General features: G+C 43.3%; 2 protein-coding genes, 2 non-coding genes and 1 pseudogene across 4 annotated transcripts in view; 1 reads left to right on the forward strand and 4 right to left on the reverse strand.

The window, feature by feature from the left end:
- Cmklr2 (chemerin chemokine-like receptor 2) overlaps nt 1–16,409 on the forward strand; it is a 59,422-nt gene extending 43,013 nt beyond the window's left edge. Inside the window, exon 4 of the mRNA XM_004851156.3 lies at nt 10,789–16,409. Within this exon, the coding sequence (XP_004851213.2) occupies nt 10,817–11,884 (1,068 nt within the window). The 5' untranslated portion in view covers nt 10,789–10,816 and the 3' untranslated portion in view covers nt 11,885–16,409. The remainder of the gene's footprint in view (nt 1–10,788) is intronic.
- On the reverse strand, nt 5,428–10,794 carry LOC110350505 (large ribosomal subunit protein eL31 pseudogene; annotated as a pseudogene).
- An 866-nt stretch (nt 16,410–17,275) lies between the features above and the next one.
- Eef1b2 (eukaryotic translation elongation factor 1 beta 2) lies at nt 17,276–20,693 on the reverse strand. Its single transcript, XM_004851158.4, has 6 exons — nt 20,236–20,693; nt 19,712–19,834; nt 18,971–19,100; nt 18,624–18,690; nt 17,581–17,706; nt 17,276–17,473 (listed from the first exon to the last, which is right to left on the reverse strand). Exons 1-6 carry the CDS (start codon nt 20,313–20,315, stop codon nt 17,319–17,321), a joined length of 681 nt encoding a protein of 226 aa, XP_004851215.1. The 5' UTR covers nt 20,316–20,693; the 3' UTR covers nt 17,276–17,318.
- Nucleotides 18,224–18,357, reverse strand: LOC147829376 (small nucleolar RNA SNORA41). Its single transcript, XR_015449263.1, has one exon. It is a non-coding gene; the product is annotated as a small nucleolar RNA SNORA41 (small nucleolar RNA).
- On the reverse strand, nt 18,769–18,847 carry LOC147829377 (small nucleolar RNA SNORD51). The gene has a single exon (XR_015449262.1). It is a non-coding gene; the product is annotated as a small nucleolar RNA SNORD51 (small nucleolar RNA).
- Nucleotides 20,694–20,748: the final 55 nt, after the last annotated feature.

Genomic DNA, 20,748 nt, shown 5'->3' on the forward strand with positions numbered 1-20,748 from the left:
TTGAGGTTTCATGATCACTTCATTTGCATGGTCTTATATGTTATAGTCTTTGTTATTTCAAAAATTGATTTATCTATTTGTTTATTGACAGAGTCTTGCTCTACACCAGGCTAGCTTTGAATGCCCTATACAGCCCAGGCTGGCCACAATCTTCCTACCTCAGTCTCCCAAGTGCTGGCATTATACACTTGTGCCATATACTTGGCTGACATTTTGGGGGTTTTTTTGGTACTGGGGATCAAACTTGGGTACTTGTGCTTGCGCTCAGGTAGCAATACCACTGAGCTAAATCCCCGGCCCCAACAATTTTATTTTTTATTGTACAATTTTAGTAAAGATTGTAAATTCAGTTGCTGATAATGCTCTGGAAAATATCATAAATGAGTGATTTGGACCTGGTGGTGATTATGGGAAATAAGAAGGCACATATATTCCTTCTCTAAAGAGGAATTCAAATACTGCCATAGGAAATGCAGGCTCATTATGAACAGATAATATAAATCATCAAGATAGGTGGGAAACTGGGATTTTGAGGAAATTTCCCAACGTTGAAATAGAAGTTCAAATATTTTTGAACATTTTTTTCAGCCAGATTAAACACACAGACCAAGCAGCTTGCAACTTCTAGAAAGTATTGGGTGCTTAGTAGTTGGATGAACCACAGCAGGCTAGGCCAAGACTCCAAGATGCAGCCACCCACTGGAACAGGGTAGAGGCAGCCACAGAAGTAGAAGCAAGACGTTCAGACTGAGGTTAATATAAGCACATCAGGTTTGCTTACCCTTGGCTCATTGACATTTTAGGCTGGATAGTTCTTTGTTGTGGCTGGCTGCCCATTGTAAGATATTTAAGAGCATCCCTGGCCTTTGCCCACTAGGTGGCAGTAGCACAGTACCCTCCCCTTCGAAGCTGTGACACCTAACAAGGTCCCCAGACATTTCCCGATAACCCCTGGGAGACCACATGCCCTGGGGTTGAGAACCACTGATGGAGATCTGGGTGGTGACAGGAATGAGAACTGGTCTCATGACAATGCCTCATGTGGTGCAGATGAATAGTGCAGGGCATTCACACTGAGCTAGTCCCCAGCCCTTTTTAAATTTTTTATTTTGAGACAGGGTCTCACTGAGTCATTAAGTTGGTTAAGTAGCTCAGTGCAAAGACCCTGGGTTCAATCCACAGTACTGCAAAAACAAACAACAAAAAACATTTATCAGTCTGCCTGTGTGTGTGTGACTGGGAACTGAGCCCAGGCAGCACTGAGCCACACCTCATCCACTGCCACTGCCACCACCACCACCCCCTTTTAAATTTTGAGATAGGATCTTGCTAAATTGCCAACCTGGTGATCCTCTAACCTCTGGCTCTGGAATAGCTGTGATAGGCATGTGCCACTACGCCTGGCTCTTATACTGTTATTGCTCTGGTCCAAACCAACCTCATCTCTGGCTAGGATATTGCAATAATTTTTTTTTTTTTTGGTACCGGAGATCGAACTCGGGTCCTTGCGCTTGCGCAGCAGGCGGCGAAACCACTGAGCTAAATCCCCGGCCCCTCCCGGGCCATTTTTATATGTTAGTTTGAGATTGGATATCACTAACTTACCCAGGATGACCCCGAACTCACGATCTTCCTGGCTCGATCTCTCTCTCCAGGAAGGAATACAGGTGTGCACCACCATACCTAGCAAACCTACAGTTATTTTTTTTTAACATGTCTGCCGGCTAGAATGTAAAATCTAAGAGAGAAGAAATGGTGGTCTAATTTAGTGAAGAATCTCAACCAGTTGGAACAGGATCAGACAAAGGCAGGCGTATATTAATTAGTTGCTGAATGAATGAGTGATTGGGATTCAGAGGGGGTAGTTGCCACCTCTAGGTTGTTGTGATGGGCTGCAATGATGACTTCTCCAAAAATGATATATTGAACTCCTAACCCCCTCCAAAGGGAAGATTTGAGAGCAGAGATAATGCAATGGGAGCGTCACATGACCACAAGGGCAGAGACAGGCACATGAGCCAGCAAATGCCAGTTTGCTCTCAACCCAGCAGAAACTGACCAAGAGGCACAGACAGTCTCTCTCAAGGGGCTCAGGAAAGAGCACACACTTCTGGCCTTCATTGTCTGGGAGACAATAAACTTATTTTATGCTACCAGTTACATATTCTATGGTGCTTTGTTACCTAGGAAACAGCTAGTTGCTCTTGAGCTATTTGGGTAGGTCTGAAATCTAATTGGCCTGGAAGAACCTGGAAACAGTACAGCAGTCTACAAGCAAGCACGGTGATTAAACAAAAATATGCCCTCTGTTGGGTATAGTCATACAGGCCTGTAATCCCAGCATGCTGGGAGGCTGAGATGAGAGAGATCATGAGTTCAAGCCCAGCTCTAGCAATGTATTTTTTGTGTGTGTGTGCCAGGAATCGAACTCAGGTCCTTGTGCTTGCAAGGCAGGCAGCGGAACCACTGAGCTAAATCCCCGGCCCTACGATGTATTTTTTTTTTTTTATTTGGTATCAGGGATTGAACTCAGGACCTTGCACTTGTGAGCCAGGTTCGGTACCACTGAGCTAAATCCCCAGCCCTTCTAGCAATGTATTTTTTAAAAATTAATTTTATTGGTACATTTTAGATGTACATAACGATCACATTCATCATAGGGAATTTGTACCTGTACATATATATTGATTCTTCTTTTTTTCCCATTCCCCTCCCCTCTCTTCAACTCCTCTTGCCCTGGATATAGGGCAGCAAGTAATCCAAAAATGATATAGGGCACTAGGGCCAGGGATTTAGCTCAGTGTTTTTGCCACCTGCTGCGCAAAAATGATACAGGGCACCAACTAATCCAAAAAATCAAAAATAATCCAAACAGGGGAAATATTATAACTTCTAACCTGCTAGATATCCAAAATGGGAGTTCATGTTCTCTAAAATCAAAGAATGAATTCGAGGAACAATGAAGTTTAAGAGTAGGAAAAATTGACCGGGGATTTAGCTCAGTGGTTCTGCTACCTGCCTTGCAAGCACAAGGTCCTAAGTTCGATCCCCAGTACCAAAAAAAGAAAAAAAAAAAAAAAAGATGAAGAGTAGGAAAAATTTATTGAAAGATAGCTTCTAAGAGAGACAGAAGGGGAACCAGAAAGTGGGTTGCCTGCCCACCCCACTTTTCAAAGGCATTTTATCGAGGAAAGCTATGAGGTGAGGTGGGTAGAAGGTGAGACAAAATTATAAGACCCATGGCCAGGGATTTAGCTCAGTGGTTCTGCCGCCTGCCTTGCAAGTGGAAGGGCCCAAGTTTGATCCCTGGTACCAAAAACAAAGCAAAATAAAACTATAAGACCCAATGGAGTTAGCTCAGTGGTCCTGCCGCCAATCTCAAAACCACATTGTCCTGAGTTCAATTCCCGATACCAAAAAAAAAAAAAAAAAAGAAGACCCGATGGAGGGCTGGGGATGTTGCTTAGGGGCATTGTGCCTGCCTGGCAAGTGCAAGGTCCTGAGTTTGATTCCTGATACTGAAAAAAAAAAAAAAAGAGATCCAATGAAAAATTACAAGGTGAGCATGAGGTGGGACAAAACCATGATCAACCAATAAAATTATAATTACAGTCACCCAGGTAATAGTGATTAAATGGGGATCAATTGGGAAAACAAGTCACACACAAGGAATTTCCGGAAAGGAAATGGGCTAGGGAGATTGATGCCCATTTAGAATATTGATCACCACTATTCATCTCTAGGGGATGTAGGTAAGTGTAGTACCTCTTTTTTTTTTTTCTAAAGCTAACCAGCGAATGTGCCTCAGTTGTTTTTCTATGCTGAGGCCCCAGCTTTATAATAATTTCTAACTAACTTAGCTATCTGCAATACTCTCGTTTACAAAAGCTTTGTTTCCATTTTTTTCCCCTCTATTCTTTTTTTCTTCTTGTCCCTTCCTTCCTTTTCCCCTACCCCCTCTCTTGTTCCCCTTCCCATTTGAACATTTTCTTCTCATTTCCCAATATCTAACTTCCATTTTGGTCCTTATTTCCACTTTTGGTTTCTCACACCAGTGAAACAATGTAATATTTAAACATGTGTGTCCAATTTATTTCACTAAAGAGTATGGTCCTAAAATGCATGTTTATTTATTTATTGTTGGTACCTGGGATCGAACTTGGGACCCTGAGCTTGCTTGGCAGGCACCAAAACCACTGAGCTAAATCCCTGGCCTCGCATCTGTTTATTTTGAAATGTTTCAAGTTTATCCTTCTTTATGGCAGAGTAGTACTCTGCTGGAAAAAAAATCACATTTTCTTCATTCATTGATTGACTGATGGGCATTTGGACTGTTTCCAAAATTTAGCTATTGCAAACTAAGCTGGTATTAACATGGGTGTTCGTATATCACTATGGTATGATGCTTCTAATTCTTTTGGGAAGACACTAAGTAGGAGAATATGCTTGAGCAATTCAGTGACTTAAAAGTAGAAAGGGTTGTCAGACCACATGGGAAATACTACAAAGAATCAAAAACTGGGATCTCATCTTATTAAAAAGCTTTTGCACAGCAAGAGAAACTACCAACAGAGTGAAGAGACAACCCACAGCATGGGAAAAACTTTTTACCAGCTATTCATCAGATAAAGGACTATTATCTAGAATATATAAAGAACTAAAAAAAATCAGACACCCCCCCCCAAATTTAGAAGTGTAGGGAACAGGGAAAGGGGACGTTACCAGAACCTCTGCGGTAAGTCCTAGTCTCCTGCAAGCCACAGCAACACAAGGCAAATTACAGGAAAGGGAGAAAAATAAGACTGAGAAAGAAGCTGAGTTTTGGGTCTGATCGGTGCTGCTCTGGGCAGCAAAGACGATAGGCCCCAGCTTACTGCACCTTTCATTCAGTACATCCGGAGAAACAAAAGTAACAAATGACTTGCAGAGAGTTCAGTACATCCACGTAAACAAGATGTAACAATCCAAGAACAATGAGGAACTGAAGAGATAAAGATTTTGTTCCTCCCAGGATGTCTTCAGTTGGTGTAATCTTGTCCTGGAGAATCACAACATCACCGGATCATTGAGGTCTCAGTTGTGACCAGAGGCCAAAATGGAATTATGTCTCGGAATTCCATAGTTGGGCTGTAGGCAGGAGATCTAGGGTAACCCAATGACTTTACCTAAAATTATGTAGCATTGCTCCCAACATAAAAGCCCAATCCAAAAATGGACATCTGAAATGAAAAGATGCTTCCCATGTAAGACCAAGGGCCTTACCAAACGCTCCGAGGAGCTGACTATAGTGAAGCACACCCAGGAATCCCAGCGGTGCCTCCAGAATGTAAGGCCAAGGGCCTTACCAAATGCTCCAAGGAGCTGAAGTGGAGCACACCCGGGGATCCCAGCGGTGCCTCCAGAATGTAAGACCAAGGCCTTACCAAACGCTCCAAGGAGCTGACTACAGCGAGGACCACCCGGGAAGGAACACACCGGCCATGTTGGGAAAACAGACCTTTATTAGTCTGGCCAGACAGCACTCCCGAAGCAAAATAGCTCAGAGAGGCAACTGGCTCGGAGTCCGAGGCTGTTTTATAGGGGGTTTCGGGGGGAGGTTAACATGTAGATTTACAGAAAGAAAAGAACAAAGGTTAGTGGCTCACTGTCACATGCTGATGGTCAGCAGACATCCTGACTAATAGTCAGGACCACCCTGTGTGGATAGTCAGCACATTTACAGATTGTCCTATAGATACTGGGGCCCGGGACATTTGGTTTTAGGGCAAACAGATGGCTAAGTAATCTCGCCCTATTACTGATTGTCCATTGTCCCGAGGCAAACACACTCCAACCATCAAATTTACAACAGAACCTAGGGGAGTAATTAACTTTTGAATCACACAGTCCCACACTCAGACGAAGAATTAGAAATGGCAAATAAATATATGAAAAAAAATGTTCAACATCACTGGTCATTCATGAAATGTAAATTAAAACAATGCTGAGATTCTATCTCACTCCAAAAAGAATGCTATCAAGAAATTAACCAGGAACAAATGCTGGAGGGGCTGTAGGAAAAAAGAAACCCTTCTCCACTGTTGTTGAGAATGTAGACTGGTACAGCCATTGTGGAAATCAATGTGGAGATTTTTCCAAAAACTAAAACTAGAATTTGACCCAGCTATGCCTCTTTTTGGTATCTTCCCAAAGGAATTAAAAGCATCACACCACAGTGATATATGCACACCCATGTTTATAGTAGCATAGTTTATAATAGCTAGATCTTTGAAACAGCCCAAATGCCCATCAACTAACAAGTGGATAAAGATGTGGGGGTTTTTATACAATGGAGTACTACTCTGCCATAAAGAAGGATGACCTTCAGACATTTCTAGCTAAATGGATCCACCTTAAAACCATACTCCTAAATGCAGTAAATCGAACACACATGTTTAAATACTGCATTGTGTTTCTGGTGTGAGAAACTGAAAGTGGAAATAAGGACTAAAATGTATAATAGATATTGGGAAATGGGAAGAAAATGTTCAAACGGGAAGGGAAACAAGGGAGCAGGTAGGGAGAAAGGAAGGAAGGGACAAGAAAAAAAGGTGAAAATAGAAGGAAAAAATGGAAACAAAGCTTTTGTCCATAGGGAGGGGAGGGAGGGGGGGGATAAAATGAAATAAAATTTTTTAAAGAATAGGGTTGTGAATGTAGCTCAATGTGAAGGCCCGGGGTTCAACAACAAAAACAACTGCAAGGGCTGCCATTATTTAAGGATTCAGCAGAATAGTGCTGGATTTTGCTTTCCTTTTCTCCACCCCATCTGCACGCTTACCATCATCACTGCAAAAACATCTGCTTTAAATCCCGAGGGAATTTCTAGCATGTGTTGGGCCAAGGCTGGAGATGACCTTTCGCTTTATTCCCTTCTTCCTTTTTCCTCCATAGATTAGACTGTAGACCCTGGAGGCACAAGCCCAGGAGACAGTTACATTATGTATCCTTTCTTTTTCCTTTTTTGTGCATGCTCCCACCAGGAGGCAGGTGCGTTGTTCAGCCTGGACCACATGGGCCATGTAGCATGAGTTGCCCCGCCTTCTTTCTTGTCTTACACTATAAATAAAGAGCACGCTGGACTCCAGGCACCCATTAGCTCATTAGGTTGTGGTTCCACCTGGTCCCAGCTTTTAAGCTTAATCACAGTATGTATCTTTCTTTCTTGTTATTCAATTTTCTTCATCTCCCACCACTCTTCCCTGCTTTGGACCCTAGGCTGTGCAGGTCGTGGCACTAGTGTGCATGGCCCATGAAGTATTCAGCAGAACACCATTCGGTTCCTCCTCAAGCTTCTTCTCCAAGCCTGAACTGCTCCTTGGATCAGATCTGTCTGCTTTCTATTCAAGGAACATCTCAAATACAAGGTTCCTGTTTGAAGGATTCTCTCCACAGAGGTCAGGTGTCCTCCAGACTTCCACAGCCCTGTGAGGATTATCCTCCTCAAGTGGGGTCGGGAATGACTTTGGAGTGAAGCTTCTGACCTTTGGTGAATGTTACAGTTTACATCTAAATTGTCCCACTAAAGTTCAAGTTCTGAGGTGGGGCCTGTCTGGACGATGCGGTTGCCCATGGACCTCACCTGGGAAAGTGTATCTCCCCCTTTTCTCACCTCTTCCTGGTCACCACGTGGTCAACAGCATTCCTCCACCACGTCTCTCCCTGTTGTTTCTGCCTCAAGCTAGCTGATCAAGGACCAAGTTCATTGAAACTGTGGCCCAAAACAGCTCTCTTCTTTCTGTTTGTATGGCAGATATGATGTCCAGGGTTGGGAAGGTGAGGAGAACGGTTGTGAGCCTTTAGCAGTTTTCTTTGGGGGAAATAAGGTTTCTTTTGCTCACTATTTAGGGTTTTGTAAGATTCAGACCATGGCCTGGGCCTCTTGGCCACACAATTTCTAGTAGCCTAAAAGGACAAGGCATAGGCACCAGGAAGGGAAGGATGTTCCAGTACACAGGCAGGAAACTAAACCAGGGAGTGGGAGGGCAAGCTGGAAAGGGTTGACACTGGGGACAGCCAGCTGGAGGAAAGGAAAAGCAAGGGTGGGCAGGCCCAGGCCACAGAAACAGAAGCCATGTTTTTAAAAGTAGGGACTGAACCCAGAGCCCTTGCAGTAAGTTACATCCCCAGTCACCACCACCTTCCACCCCCATTTTATACATATGTATGTATATATATATATATATTTTGCTACTGGGGATCAAACTCTGGGCCTTGAGCTAGTGTGGCAGGCGGTGGAACCACTGAGCCAAATCCCTGGCCCCATTTTATACTTTGAGACAGGATCTCACTAAGTCATTACTTTGCCCAGGCAGGGCTGATACTTGCAATCCTCCTGCCTCAGCCTCCCAGAGTGCTGGGATTATAGGCGTGCACCACCATACCTCAATCATTTATACTTCTCTTAAGGGGGTGGAAACCCGGGAGAAGGTAGCCCACACCCCCAGGCCCATTTTACAGGTACAAGTGTAGTTTTTGTATTTTTTAAAAGATGGGTTATTTATACATTCTTTGAATTCTCTCAATCTGTTCCTTTACTGGAGGATCAGGTTCCTGATCTTTACTTTCTCAATGAAGCCAATTGATGAACTCATGGTATTCCTGAGGATTTGGGGTGTGATGGGTCTGGAAGGAAAGGAGCTTAAATTTAACAAGGGACTCTCCACATAGCCTTCGGTAACTTCTTTTTTTGCAGTTTTGTGACTGTATTTGAAAATTTTCATCCACATTCACTGTCTGGAGATTTTTGAACGTAGTAACAGGGACGTAGGTTACCAAGAGCTTGTTTAGTGACTCTTCATCCTCATTACGTTTTCTGGACAACCATACACGGATACGATTTGGGACATTCCTTATTCCTTTGGCCCAGACAGCTTTGTTGAGTCTGGTATCAGTGTGGACATCTGGAGTCCAAAACTCCCTCATGGCAAACTTCCAGATCTCCCTGCCCAGGGGCCCGCTTCTTGAAGCCCACTCCATGGTCGAGTTATGAATGCTAATGGTGTATTCCCAGTCACCACCTCATTGATGGCAGAACAGACCTTCTTCTCCCCACCCTTCTTTGTGGGAGCCATTCTGTCCCACCCAAGTCAGCAAGGAACAGCGCGAGGGATTGTGGGAGGGAAAGCCGCAGTTGGTGCAAGTACAACTTCCCAGCGTTGGGTAACTTCAACTGGGTCCCGGAAGTTGCAGTCTTCTTAAAATTACAATTTGCTGCAACCCGCACAGCATAGGGTCCGAAGCCGAGGAGAGCACTGGGAAATGAAGAAAACGAAAATAATAAGAACGAAGGTAAATAATAAGAAAGAAGGATACATACCCAAAATTATGATTTATAGTTAGGACCAGGTGGGACCATAGCCTGATGAGCTAATGGCTGCCTAGTGTCCAGGTCCAGGGAGCTCTTTATTTATAGTGTAAGGGCGGGGATTTAGCTCAGTGGTTCCAGTGCCTGCCGCACAAGGGCAAAGTCCCAAGTTCAATCCCTGGTACAAAAAAAAAAACAACCTCACCCTATATGTAGTGTAGGAATGCGGGGTAACTCATACCACGTGGCCCACATGGCCTAGGCTGAACATGATTGGGGCATGCACAGAAAGGGAAGGATACATAATGTAACTGTCTTCTGGGGCTGTGACATCCAGGATCTACAATCTTAGTCAAACAGACTGTCTGGTCTGTGGAGGAGAAAGGGAATGGGAATTAGGTGAAGAACCATCTTTAGGCTCGGCCCGCAGCAACAATTTTTTAGTTATGATTTTTTTTGTTGTTGTTGTTTTTTTTGAGTAGTACTCACCTACTAGATAAGATTGTTATGAGGATTAAATTAGATCATACATGCCTGGCAACTAGTAAAATCCCACTATTATTTTAACAATAGCTACTATTAAAATTATCTGCACAAAGGTAATGTCAGGAAATGTTTCCAAGAAAAGGTAGCATTTCAGCTGAATATTGAACACAAAGAAGCTGGCTAAGTCTGGGAGGAAGCTATTGAATGATTCTGCTTTTTAAATTATGTCCTGTCAGATTTCTCAAAAGATTTTAGGTAAAATAATGACTTCAGTGATAGGCAGCTGAGTTTGAGAAAACAAGATGCTTTGACCTCTTCGTTCTAACCTCCACTATAATCCCAAATCCTACATATTGCCCAGTTATGTAGGAAATGAATATAACTATTAATCTTTTTTCATTTGGTTTTGAATATTATAGTTACAAGTAACAAATAAATCTGAAGATGCCAGATTACACCTAATAAACTCGGTTTTGATTAAGAAACTGACATGCAGGGGCAGGGGCAGTGGTGTTTACCTGTGACGTCAGGTGGATCTACAAAGGGGGTGGAACCTCTTTCTAGAGCTTAAGAAATAAGGTCTACTGATCCGTGTATTTGTTTTCTTTTGGATTTGCCACAAAATAGTGCATAGGAACCTGATAAATGCTCATTGCATGCTAAGCTTCTCTTTAGCCAGCTTTACTTGTGCAAGCATTATGAAAAGAGGAATTGCACCTGGAGTCAGTCACTGTAATTGAACAATTACTGAATATCCAAATGAACTCTCACAGCTTGGAGAATGGTAATGAGAAACTGAGGCCCATCAACAATTGGGCATCATTAGTATAATCACAAGTCCTACCAAAAAATATACATGTCTGGTCTATAAAATGCAATGTTTTTATCTTTTTATTCCTTCTCATTCACTAAACTTTCATTCTTTAAAATTGTTTTCTCTGAATTTGCTTCTATAGATTTCCTCCTTGTCCACCTAGCAAGGTCATGGCAGATTTACAGGAGTCACTGTATGAAGAATTGGAGAACTATTCCTATGTACTGGAATATTACTCCCTGGAGTCTGAGTTGGAGGAGGAAGTGCCCCCTGGAGCTACTCACTGGATCTCCCTGCTGTTGTGTGGCTTGGCATTTATTCTGGGAGTCCCAGGAAATGCCATTGTCATCTGGCTCACAGGATTTAAGTGGAAGAAGACAGTCAACACGCTCTGGTTCCTCAATCTGGCCATTGCAGATTTCGTTTTTGTTCTCTTTCTGCCCCTGTACATCTCCTATGTGGCTATGCATTTCCACTGGCCGTTTGGCCTATGGCTGTGCAAAGCCAATTCCTTCATTGGCCAGCTGAACATGTTCTCCAGTGTTTTCTTCCTGACTATCATCAGCCTGGACCGTTACATCCATTTGATCCATCCTGTCTTGTCTAATCGGCACCGAACCCTGAAGAATACTCTGGTTGTTGTTATAGTTGTCTGGCTTTCAGCGTCTCTGATTGGTGGTCCTGCCCTGTACTTCCGGGATACTCTGGAGCTCAATAACCACACCCTTTGCTATTACAATTTCCATGAGCATGACCCTGATCTCATTTTGATGAGGCACCATGTTCTGACCTGGGTGAGATTTATCATTGGCTACCTTCTCCCTCTGCTAACAATGAGCATTTGTTATTTGTGTCTCATCTTCAAGGTAAAAAAGCGAAGTATCCTGATTTCAAATAGGCATTTCTGGACAATCTTGGCTGTGGTCATAGCCTTTCTGATTTGCTGGACTCCTTACCACCTCTTTTCCATTTGGGAGCTCACAATTCACCACAATAGCTCCTCCCACCAGGTGCTACAGGCTGCAGTCCCCCTCTCCACTGGCTTGGCATTCCTCAATAGTTGCCTGAACCCCATCCTTTATGTCCTAATTAGTAAAAAGTTCCAAGCTCGCTTCCGATCCTCAGTCACTGAGAAATTAAAGTGCACACTGTTGGAAGTCAGCTGTTCCGGCACAGTCAGTGAACAGCTCAGGAACTCTGAAACCAAGAATATGTCTCTTGTGGAAACAGCCCAGTGACATACTACTTTCCCAAAATTTCTGGGAGGTTTTTGAGCGAGTCCTCTGACAAATGCTCCCAAATGAAATTTGCTTCTAAGATTTAGAGCTGACTATGTTTGTGTTTGTTTTTGATGAGCTTACTGGCCCCACATTTTTGTGTGAGTATAATTTTGGCAGGATATGCACATTGTTTTTCCTGCAGTGTAATTGACCTGTCATTCTTGCTTATAATTCCACAGTGGAATATCACCACTGTTGAAGTAGTGTCAGTTTTTTTTTTTTTTTTTTTGGTACCGGGGATTGAACTCAGGTCCCTGTGCTTGCAAGGCAGGCAGCGGAATCACTGAGCTAAACCCCTGGCCCCAGTAGTGTCACTTTAAAAAAAAATAATTTTAAGCCTTAAATCTTTTTTTTTTTTTTTTTGGTTTAAATCTTAAATATGTGACTAATGTACCAAATATAGGGATGCATGCCTATAATCCCAGGTATTTGGGAGGCTGAGGCAGAAGGATCACAAAGTATAGGCCACCCTGAGAACTTAAAGGGACCCTATCTCAAAATAAAAGGGGTAGGAGATGTAGCTCAATGGTAAAGTACTTGCCTAGCATGTGTGACACCCTGGTTTCAATCCCTAGCACCAAAAATTAAAAATAAAAAATTTGTTTGCTTAAACTCATGGTAATTTTCCATAAGTAACCTATTAGACATACTGTTAAAATACATATGTGAGGCAGGAGGATTGCTGTGTTCAAGGCCAGCCTGTGGAACATAGAGTTCAGGGCTAGCCAGGACTACATAGTGAGATAGTCTACAAACTAACAAACAAAAATATATATATTTATATATTTTTTTTTGCAGTACTGGGAATTGAACTCAGGACCTTGCGCTTGTCAGGCAGGCGTGGCACCACTGAGCTACATCCCCAGCCCTATACTTCATTTCTTTATGTAATCAATGTATATACATTTAAGTTGTTCCAGTTAACTATTGATGATTAATAAACTGCCCTAAAACTTAGCTCTTAAAATAATAATTTACTATTATCATATCTCACAATTTTGAGTCAGAAGAGTAAACAAGGGCTGGGGATGTAGCTCAATGGCACCGCACCTGCCTGGCCAGTGCAGGGTCCTAAGTTCAATTCCAGATATGGGGGCAGGGGGATGTAAACAAAGCTGGGAGTGATGGTACACACCTGTAATCCCAGCACCTGAGAGACTGAGGCAGAAAGATCACCTTGAGTGTGAGGCTAGCCTGAAATACATAGTGAACTCAAGGCCAGCCTGAACTACACAGCAAGGCCTTGTCTCAAAAAAGACAAGTAGAAAAAAAAAGCAATTCAAACAAAGCACAGAAGGGAGGTGGTCTCTGCCTTTCTACCTGTGGACTATAGTGATGAAGACAGCTGAGGTTTGGAACAGCTTGGGGCTGGCTGAGCGGCTCCTATCTTCCCCTTCCCCTTCCACATAGCTTTTCCACCATGTTGACTTCATTCCTGTCCGAGTTCAGAGTGGCTACATTTCTCAGGGCTCCAAAACACCATGGTAGAAATTTCTAGTCCTTGCCGGTTGTGGTGGTGCACAACTGTAATACCAGCACTCCAGAGGCTGAAGCAAGAGGACTGCTCCAAGGTGGAGGCCAGCCAGGGATAGTAGTTCAAGGCCAGCCTTGACTACACAGTGAGACAGTCTCAAATGACACACACCTTGTTTCCTTTTCTCTCTCTCTTCTTCTCTTTCTCTTTCCTTCCTCTTTCTTATCTTTTCTTTCTTCCTAATTAAAGGAAAATAAGGCACCTGAATGGACAGAAGAGGACCTTAGCCAGCTGACAAGGAGTATGGTTAAGTTCCCAGGAGGGACCCCAGGTCGATGGGAAAAGATTGCCCGTGAATTGGGTCAATCCGTGACAGATAGAAGAAGCTGTCAGCAAGGTGTGGAGGAGGAAGCAGGCCAGGGAGGAGGCTGTGTCACTGCGAGTGCTGACAGTGGAGCTCCACACCAGGTTACTGGAGGGGCAGAAAGGCCGGGTCTAGGTGTAAGGAATAAAGGGCTGCTGGGAATGGTGGTACACACCTGTAATCCCAACACTGAGGAGGCTGAGGCAGGAGGATCGCCTCAAGTTTGAGGCCAGCCTGGTGTACATGAAATTTTTAAAAGGCTAGATGCAGCGACAGATGGCTGTGATCCCAGACTCCAGAAGACGAAGGCAGGAAGATCCCAAGTTAGAGCCCAACGTGGGAGACTTAGCAAGATCCTGTCTCAAAAAAAGTAAAATGAAATAAAGGGTTGGGAAGTAGCTCAGGGTCAAGGCCCTAGGTTCAATCCCCAGTACCACTAAAAGAAAAGGAACAGGAAAGAAATAGAAAAAAATATTTCTAAAATTTACATGGAACCACACAGGATCTCAAATATCAACAGTTTTTTGGTTTTGGGGTTTTTTTGGTACCAGGGATTGAACTCCGGACCTTGCGCTTGGGAGACAGGCGGGGAACCACTGAGCTAAATCCTCGGCCCCACAGCCTCTTTAAAGAAGAAAGCTAGAGGCAGTCCCATTTCCTGATTTCAATATGCATTACAAAGGCACAGTGATTAAAGCAGATATATTGACTGTGTGATGGGAGCAGACCCACCCATGAACAAACCATAGGTAATACACTCAGCTGGTCTTGAAAAGGGTGCTGAGAATACACATGAGCAAAGGAGTCTCTTCAACAAACTACCCAAAAGCTTTATATCCACGTGCAAAAGAAGGAAGTATCTCGCACCATACTCAAAAATTAACCAAAAACATGGATTAAGGACCTAACCTGAAACTGTAAAATACACTCTCCACTGCTGGTTAGAATGTCTTACAGAAAATAGTATAGAGCTCCCTCTAAATACCATATGATCCAACAATTCTGCTTCTAGACATACATCCAAATGGAATGAGATTGGGCCAGAGAGGCTTTGCAATCCCGTGCTCACCACAGCGTCCACCAGCCCAGGACACAGCCGAAAGGAATGAGATAGGATAGGAGCCCCGGCCCGGCCCCTCGGTGGAATGCCTTTCATCCCTAAAGAAAAAGGAAGTCCTGCCTATGGGCCACTTATGCAGACCTGGAGAACATCTGCTCAGGAAAGTAATGCAGTCACAGACAGACCGCACGATTGCATTTAAGACTTAAGACGCCACCTAAGAAAGTCCCACTCTAGAAGCAAAAAGAATGGCGTTGGCCAGTGCCTGATGGGAGGAAGAAGAGCTTTTCAGTGAGGAAATGTTTCACGTAAACAAGATGGACAAATTTGAGAGATGTGCTCTACAACATTGCACTTATTTATAGTTAACTTACTGTACTGAAAATTTTAAAACAGGTTTCATGTTATTTGTTCTTGCCACAATAAAGAAGCTTTTTTGAAGTATAATTTACATAACAAAATTCACCCACTGGAAGTGTACAATTCAGTGGCCTTCAGCACTTCAGAGTTGTGCAGTGCTGCACATGAACGTCTTCCTCACTCGCACTGTCCCTGACCATGTTTGCAGTCGGGCCCTACTCCCATTCTCCTAGCCCTAGGTAACCACTAGTCTTTTTTTTGTATCTAAAACTTTGCTTTTAAGGCTGTACTTTCAGGCTTCATCTCTATAGTTGGTTACTAAAACTCTGCTTTTCTTGGAAATTACATATAAATTGAATTGTAAAAAACAAAACAAAACAAAAAACACACACATGCACCCACCCCTGACAGATGGACACATTACCCCAATCTGAGAACAACTGCAGAGAATGTATAGATTGACATAATTTCTGCTTTCTGTTCCTATTTATAAGGATACAGTAGTCAAATGTATATGTCTAGGTCAGAGATTTTTTTTACTGTACTGTTATGTACTGCATTACCAGAATCCCCAAGCTGTTTTCCAGGAAGTGAAATGCTGCCCTCTGCTGGAACCCATGATGCTGACAACCTGATTTCTCCATTTTAGGCTGGATCTGTTGGATTACATACTGCATAGTGTAGTCAAAAATACCTATCTGTACATGAGTAACTCTTTACTAGTAAGTTTCCTGTACTCAAGGTAATTACAACATAAAATCAGATTTAAAGAGCTCTATCTAGCTATATGAAAAAACTGGCCTAAATTGGCTTTGGTGGCACAAGTCTATAATCTTCAGTATTAATTTATCATCAGTTTCTATGAGACTGGAGGTAGGATTAGTACAAGGCCTTTCTGAGCAACTCATTGAGACCTTATCTCAAAACAAAATTTTAAAAAGGAGGGCCAGGGATTTAGCTCACTGGTTTTGCTGCCTGGTGCTCAAGCCCAAGGACCTGAGTTCAATCCCCTGTAAACAAAAAAATTAGAAAGGATTGAGAGGTTGGGTATGGTAATCCCAGAGCTCAAGAGAAGGCTGGTGTAGGATGATAGCTATGACTATGAGGCCAGCCTGGACTACAATAGCAAGATCTTGTCTCAGAACACCAAAAGGGGGCTGGTAATGTTGCTGTTTATCTGGGCTCAATCCCCAGTAAAACAAAAAATAAAGATCTAAAACAAATACTCTGACTTCTTTGGTTTCCATTTCAAAAATAACTTTCCTTCGGTTCACTTTTATAAAGATATTAGTTTAAAAAGTATGTGGCTTGGGCCAGGGATTTAGCTCAGTAGTTTCACCGGCTGCCTCACAAGCCCAAGGTCCAGAGTTCAATCCCTGGTACAAGGAAAAAAAAAAAAAAATGCAGTTTATGCAAAGTCCCCAGGTTCAATCCTTGGTACTGGGTGGCGACCACAGTAAAAGCCAGGTGTAGTGGTGTACACCTGTAATCCTAGACTCTGGGAGGCTGAAGCAGGATGGCAAATTCAAGGCCAGCTTGGGGAACTTAGAGCCTATCTACCAGTACTTCAAACAAATGTTTAGTGCAAAGGTGCTAGGTTGAATCCCAAGTACTGAAAAAGTCCGGGACCCCAGGGGTAGGAGGAAGGCAGTTTTCAACTCATAGCTAACACTCAACTTATTGTCCTACTTGTATGAAGTTCAATTCATTCCCCAATCTAAGTGAAATAGCCCACCACGTACCTTTACACGAAGGGCAAACTTGTCTGACAATCAACTATATAGAATTCATCCATGGACACGTTATCATTCCCAGTAATCAACAGGTTCCAACTTTACAGTGTAACTCATTACAAACTTACAATGTGTGTACAAGTGATTATTATCTATGACAAATTTTGGCAAGTCTTCCCTCCTCCTGGGCTAGATGTGCTCTGGTACTACTGCACATTCTGTACCTTCTCACCCTTACTATTTTCAAGTGAGATTTGTTAATTATATCAGCAGCATTATACATTGCTGAGGACTTAATTAATGAGTATAGATTGCACTATGATTCACCCCTTATTTAAGAGATTCAAGAGCCAAGGGCTGTTCTTCAAGCTTTATTGAAGTGCAATGATCCAGGATGAATCTTAGATCTTGTTAAAAGCAGCCACGTCCATGGACTGCACATAGTCCTCAAAGGCAGTGATCTGCTCCTCCAGCATATCTGTTCCAACTTTATCATCTTCAACTACACACTGTATTTGCAGTTTTTTAATTCCATATCCCACTGGAACTAGTTTAGCTTTAAAAAAAATTAAGAAAAATCTGGTTAGAGATGCCTTATTGATGGGCAGTTAAAATATACACAACTTTCAGGTGCCAATGATAAAATGCAAAAACTAAACTCACAGGAACCCCAGACCAAACCATCTGCTTGAATGCTGCGGACGCACTCCTCTAACTTTACCATATCTGTCTCGTCATCCCAAGGTTTCACATCTAGCAAGATGGAAGACTTGGCAACAAGTGCAGGTTCTAGAAAATAAGAAACAGCATTAAGGGCCAGGGATTTAGCTCAGTGGTTCTAGCACCTGCCTTGCAAGCATGAGGTCCTGAGTTTGATCCCCAGTACCAAAACAAAAAACAAACAAAAAAATAGCATTAAGCACAATTTTATTTTTTCACCCAAGTCCAATACTCAGCTGGGTGTGGTGGCCCACGCCTGCAAATCCCAGCACTGTGGGAGACTGAGGCAGGATGATTCCAAGTATGAGCGGGCCCAGCCAGGGCAATTTAGCTACTCAAGACCCTATCTGAAAATAAAAATTGAGGGGCTGGGGGATTTAGCTCAGTGGTGCTGTGCTTGCCTCACAAATTCAAGGCCTTGAGTTCGATCCCTGGAAGAAAATAAAAATTGAAAAAGGGCTGGGGGTATAGCTAAGTACAAAGGCCCTGGATTCAGTTCCTAGTACTACAAGGACAAAAATAAAAACCCCAATTTGGGTTTTGAAATGGACTATCTCCTTATTCAAACAAAAGAACAGAATGCATCTTATGTCTGTCACACACATGCCCACTTTCCTTTTGGCTAAGAAAGAGGTATTCAGTTGTGTGACAATTCCTTTCCCACAGTGGAATGCCACAGCTGCTATGATTAACAACAGCTGCAGACCAGTAGCTGTGGAAGTTTTAACAGGAAGAAATGCTATGAAAAGTTTTAAAACACTGACACACTCAACAAACACGGAAGAAATTACTTTGAGGTCAAGCTTCATAAAAGGTTCCTCGGGCCGGGGGATTTAGCTCAGTGGTTCTGCCGCCTGCCTTGCAAGTGCAAGGTCCCGAGTTCGATCCCCAGTACCAAAAAAACAAAACAAAACAAAAACATAAAAAGTTCCTCACATTATTATGGAATGAAGATAAATGAACACCACTTAGAATAAATGACCTACTTTTGGCTTTCTTAGACTCATACTGTGCAAGTCGTTCTTCCCTTAGCCTCTTTGCTTCTTCGCTTTCCTGGAAAGAAAAATTGTAATTATTTCACAAAGCTGTTGTTTCTCTGCTTGAAGCTGGTGGTGAGATCATCACAAATACCAGCTTTATCAGAAAAAAGCAAATCCATCAGGAGCTCAGCCGAAAGATGGTGATTTGATTTTATTCATCACGTAACCAGTGAGAACTGTGTAAAGTCTGATAATATAGTGAAGCCAGGATTCAAACCCAGGAAAACTGGCTACACTGTACTTATACAGGTACACTGCCTACCAATTTACTTTGACGTAAAAAGATGGCATACCTCTTCATCATCAGACCCAAAGAGATCAATATCATCATCATCATCTTTATTCTCTGCAGCTCCACTTCCTGTGGTGTCTTCCATATTGGCAGGGCCATACTTGCCTAAAGCTTTCTTCACTCCTGGCAGGCTTGAAAAAAATGTTAAATTAAACCACTAAGTTGGCATAATGTCCCTTTCTACAAAGTACACAAGAATATCTTTTTATTGCTCCTTATCATTAGATCTCTTTTGTAATAATTTACCCCTTAACACACTCCCAGTAAATACTCCTCACCCAGAAAACATTAGTACATATGAGATGTTTCATCCAATACTATGATTTACTTTTTCAGTATGAACATTTGAGATTTCATTAAGTATGGTCAGATCCATTCTTAGTGAATAGGAGTCCACTTCCCCAAACTTCCAACCTTGTTGGCAGTTTCAGAAGAATGGCCCAGGACTGAATGAATGAGCTACCCTCTCGACCCAGCGCTGGCCCCCCCAGGTCAGGATTGAGGCACATTGGCAGGACAGGACAGTGTGGGTAAAAGTTGAATTGCTGTTGTCCATGTTCTATCTGTTCTGTGAAAAAAATGGAGGACTTCAGTCTCTTGGCCTTCTAAGGTCACAAAGAAATTAGCCTACAATACACCCCAACAAAGCTAGGGTAGCCTGGGTCCAATTTCCTCATGTGAAAATCCTGTTGAAGTTTAGAAAACAGTTTTATCCCTCAATTAGATGCAAAGACACTTTTACCTGGCCTTTCCCTTTTCGTAAGACTTGATGTGATTGTACCAACGTAGGGCATGACACAAATTGGCAGGTGGTGGGCAGGAGACTGCTTCAAATACTGCCACATCTGCTTGTGAGGGCACGTACCTGCCAAAGATAGAAAAATAAGTACGCCTTGAAAACAGGTAAAAGTGATAATCGCTATATCCACCAAAGTAATTCATGGAATTCAAACCCGTCCACATCTACCATGCTGGTTTATCAGTTTCCTTAAATTAACAGGTGCTTAAAATCGAAGACCATCTGTTAGGGTCGCCCCACTATCCTCAGAACATCTACCACTCGGGAGAGATCTCCGAGACTGCGATCTACAGGGCATCACTAGCTACAGGTCAACACGGGGAGAAGACGCCAGGAACTTGGTTGAGTCGAAGAACAAAGCACATTTTAACTTCTCCCTGAACAGTCCTCCAGGGCGCGGCCTCCTCCCTCGCGCTCCAGCCCGCCACGTGGCCTGGCCAAGACGCGGCCGCCGCCCATCGGCTCACCCCTCGATGTAGCTCTTGTCCGCCAGGTAATCGTTGAGCACCTGGAGGCCAGCGGGGCTTTTCAAGTCTCCGAAACCCATGGTCTCGCCTGTCTGTGGGAGCTGGGCAGCGGCGGACCGAAGAGCGCCAAAGGTCGGCGCCCAGCACTAAGAGGAAAAAAAGGGTCCCTGCCAGCCGGAAAACGCCTTATATAGCGACGGAGGCGTTCCCCTCCATATCGCCAGGCCGGAGGTTAAAGGTCACAGTACGCTCCTATTCTCATTCCTCCAGTAAACACTGCGAGACCCGAATTAAATGGCCCACCAAATGTTCGCAGACCTTTCAGTGTTTTTGGAAACAAATTAATACAAGGGGAATTTCTTAAATTTGTACCTCTACGGCTCACGAAAACTACGCGAACCGCCCTTTAAAGCACCGGAGACAAACGAAGCAGCGCGGCTTGGTGGCACCGCCAATTTCCGGCGGAACTGCAGGTCGAAGTCGTCCTTTCCACCTCCTTCCCACCCGCCGTCA

Source organism: Heterocephalus glaber, unplaced genomic scaffold, assembly GCF_053883595.1.
Source record: "Heterocephalus glaber isolate CG9 unplaced genomic scaffold, H.glaber_assembly_v1.0 deba00000621, whole genome shotgun sequence".
In the NCBI taxonomy this organism is placed as follows: Eukaryota; Metazoa; Chordata; class Mammalia; order Rodentia; family Bathyergidae; genus Heterocephalus; species Heterocephalus glaber.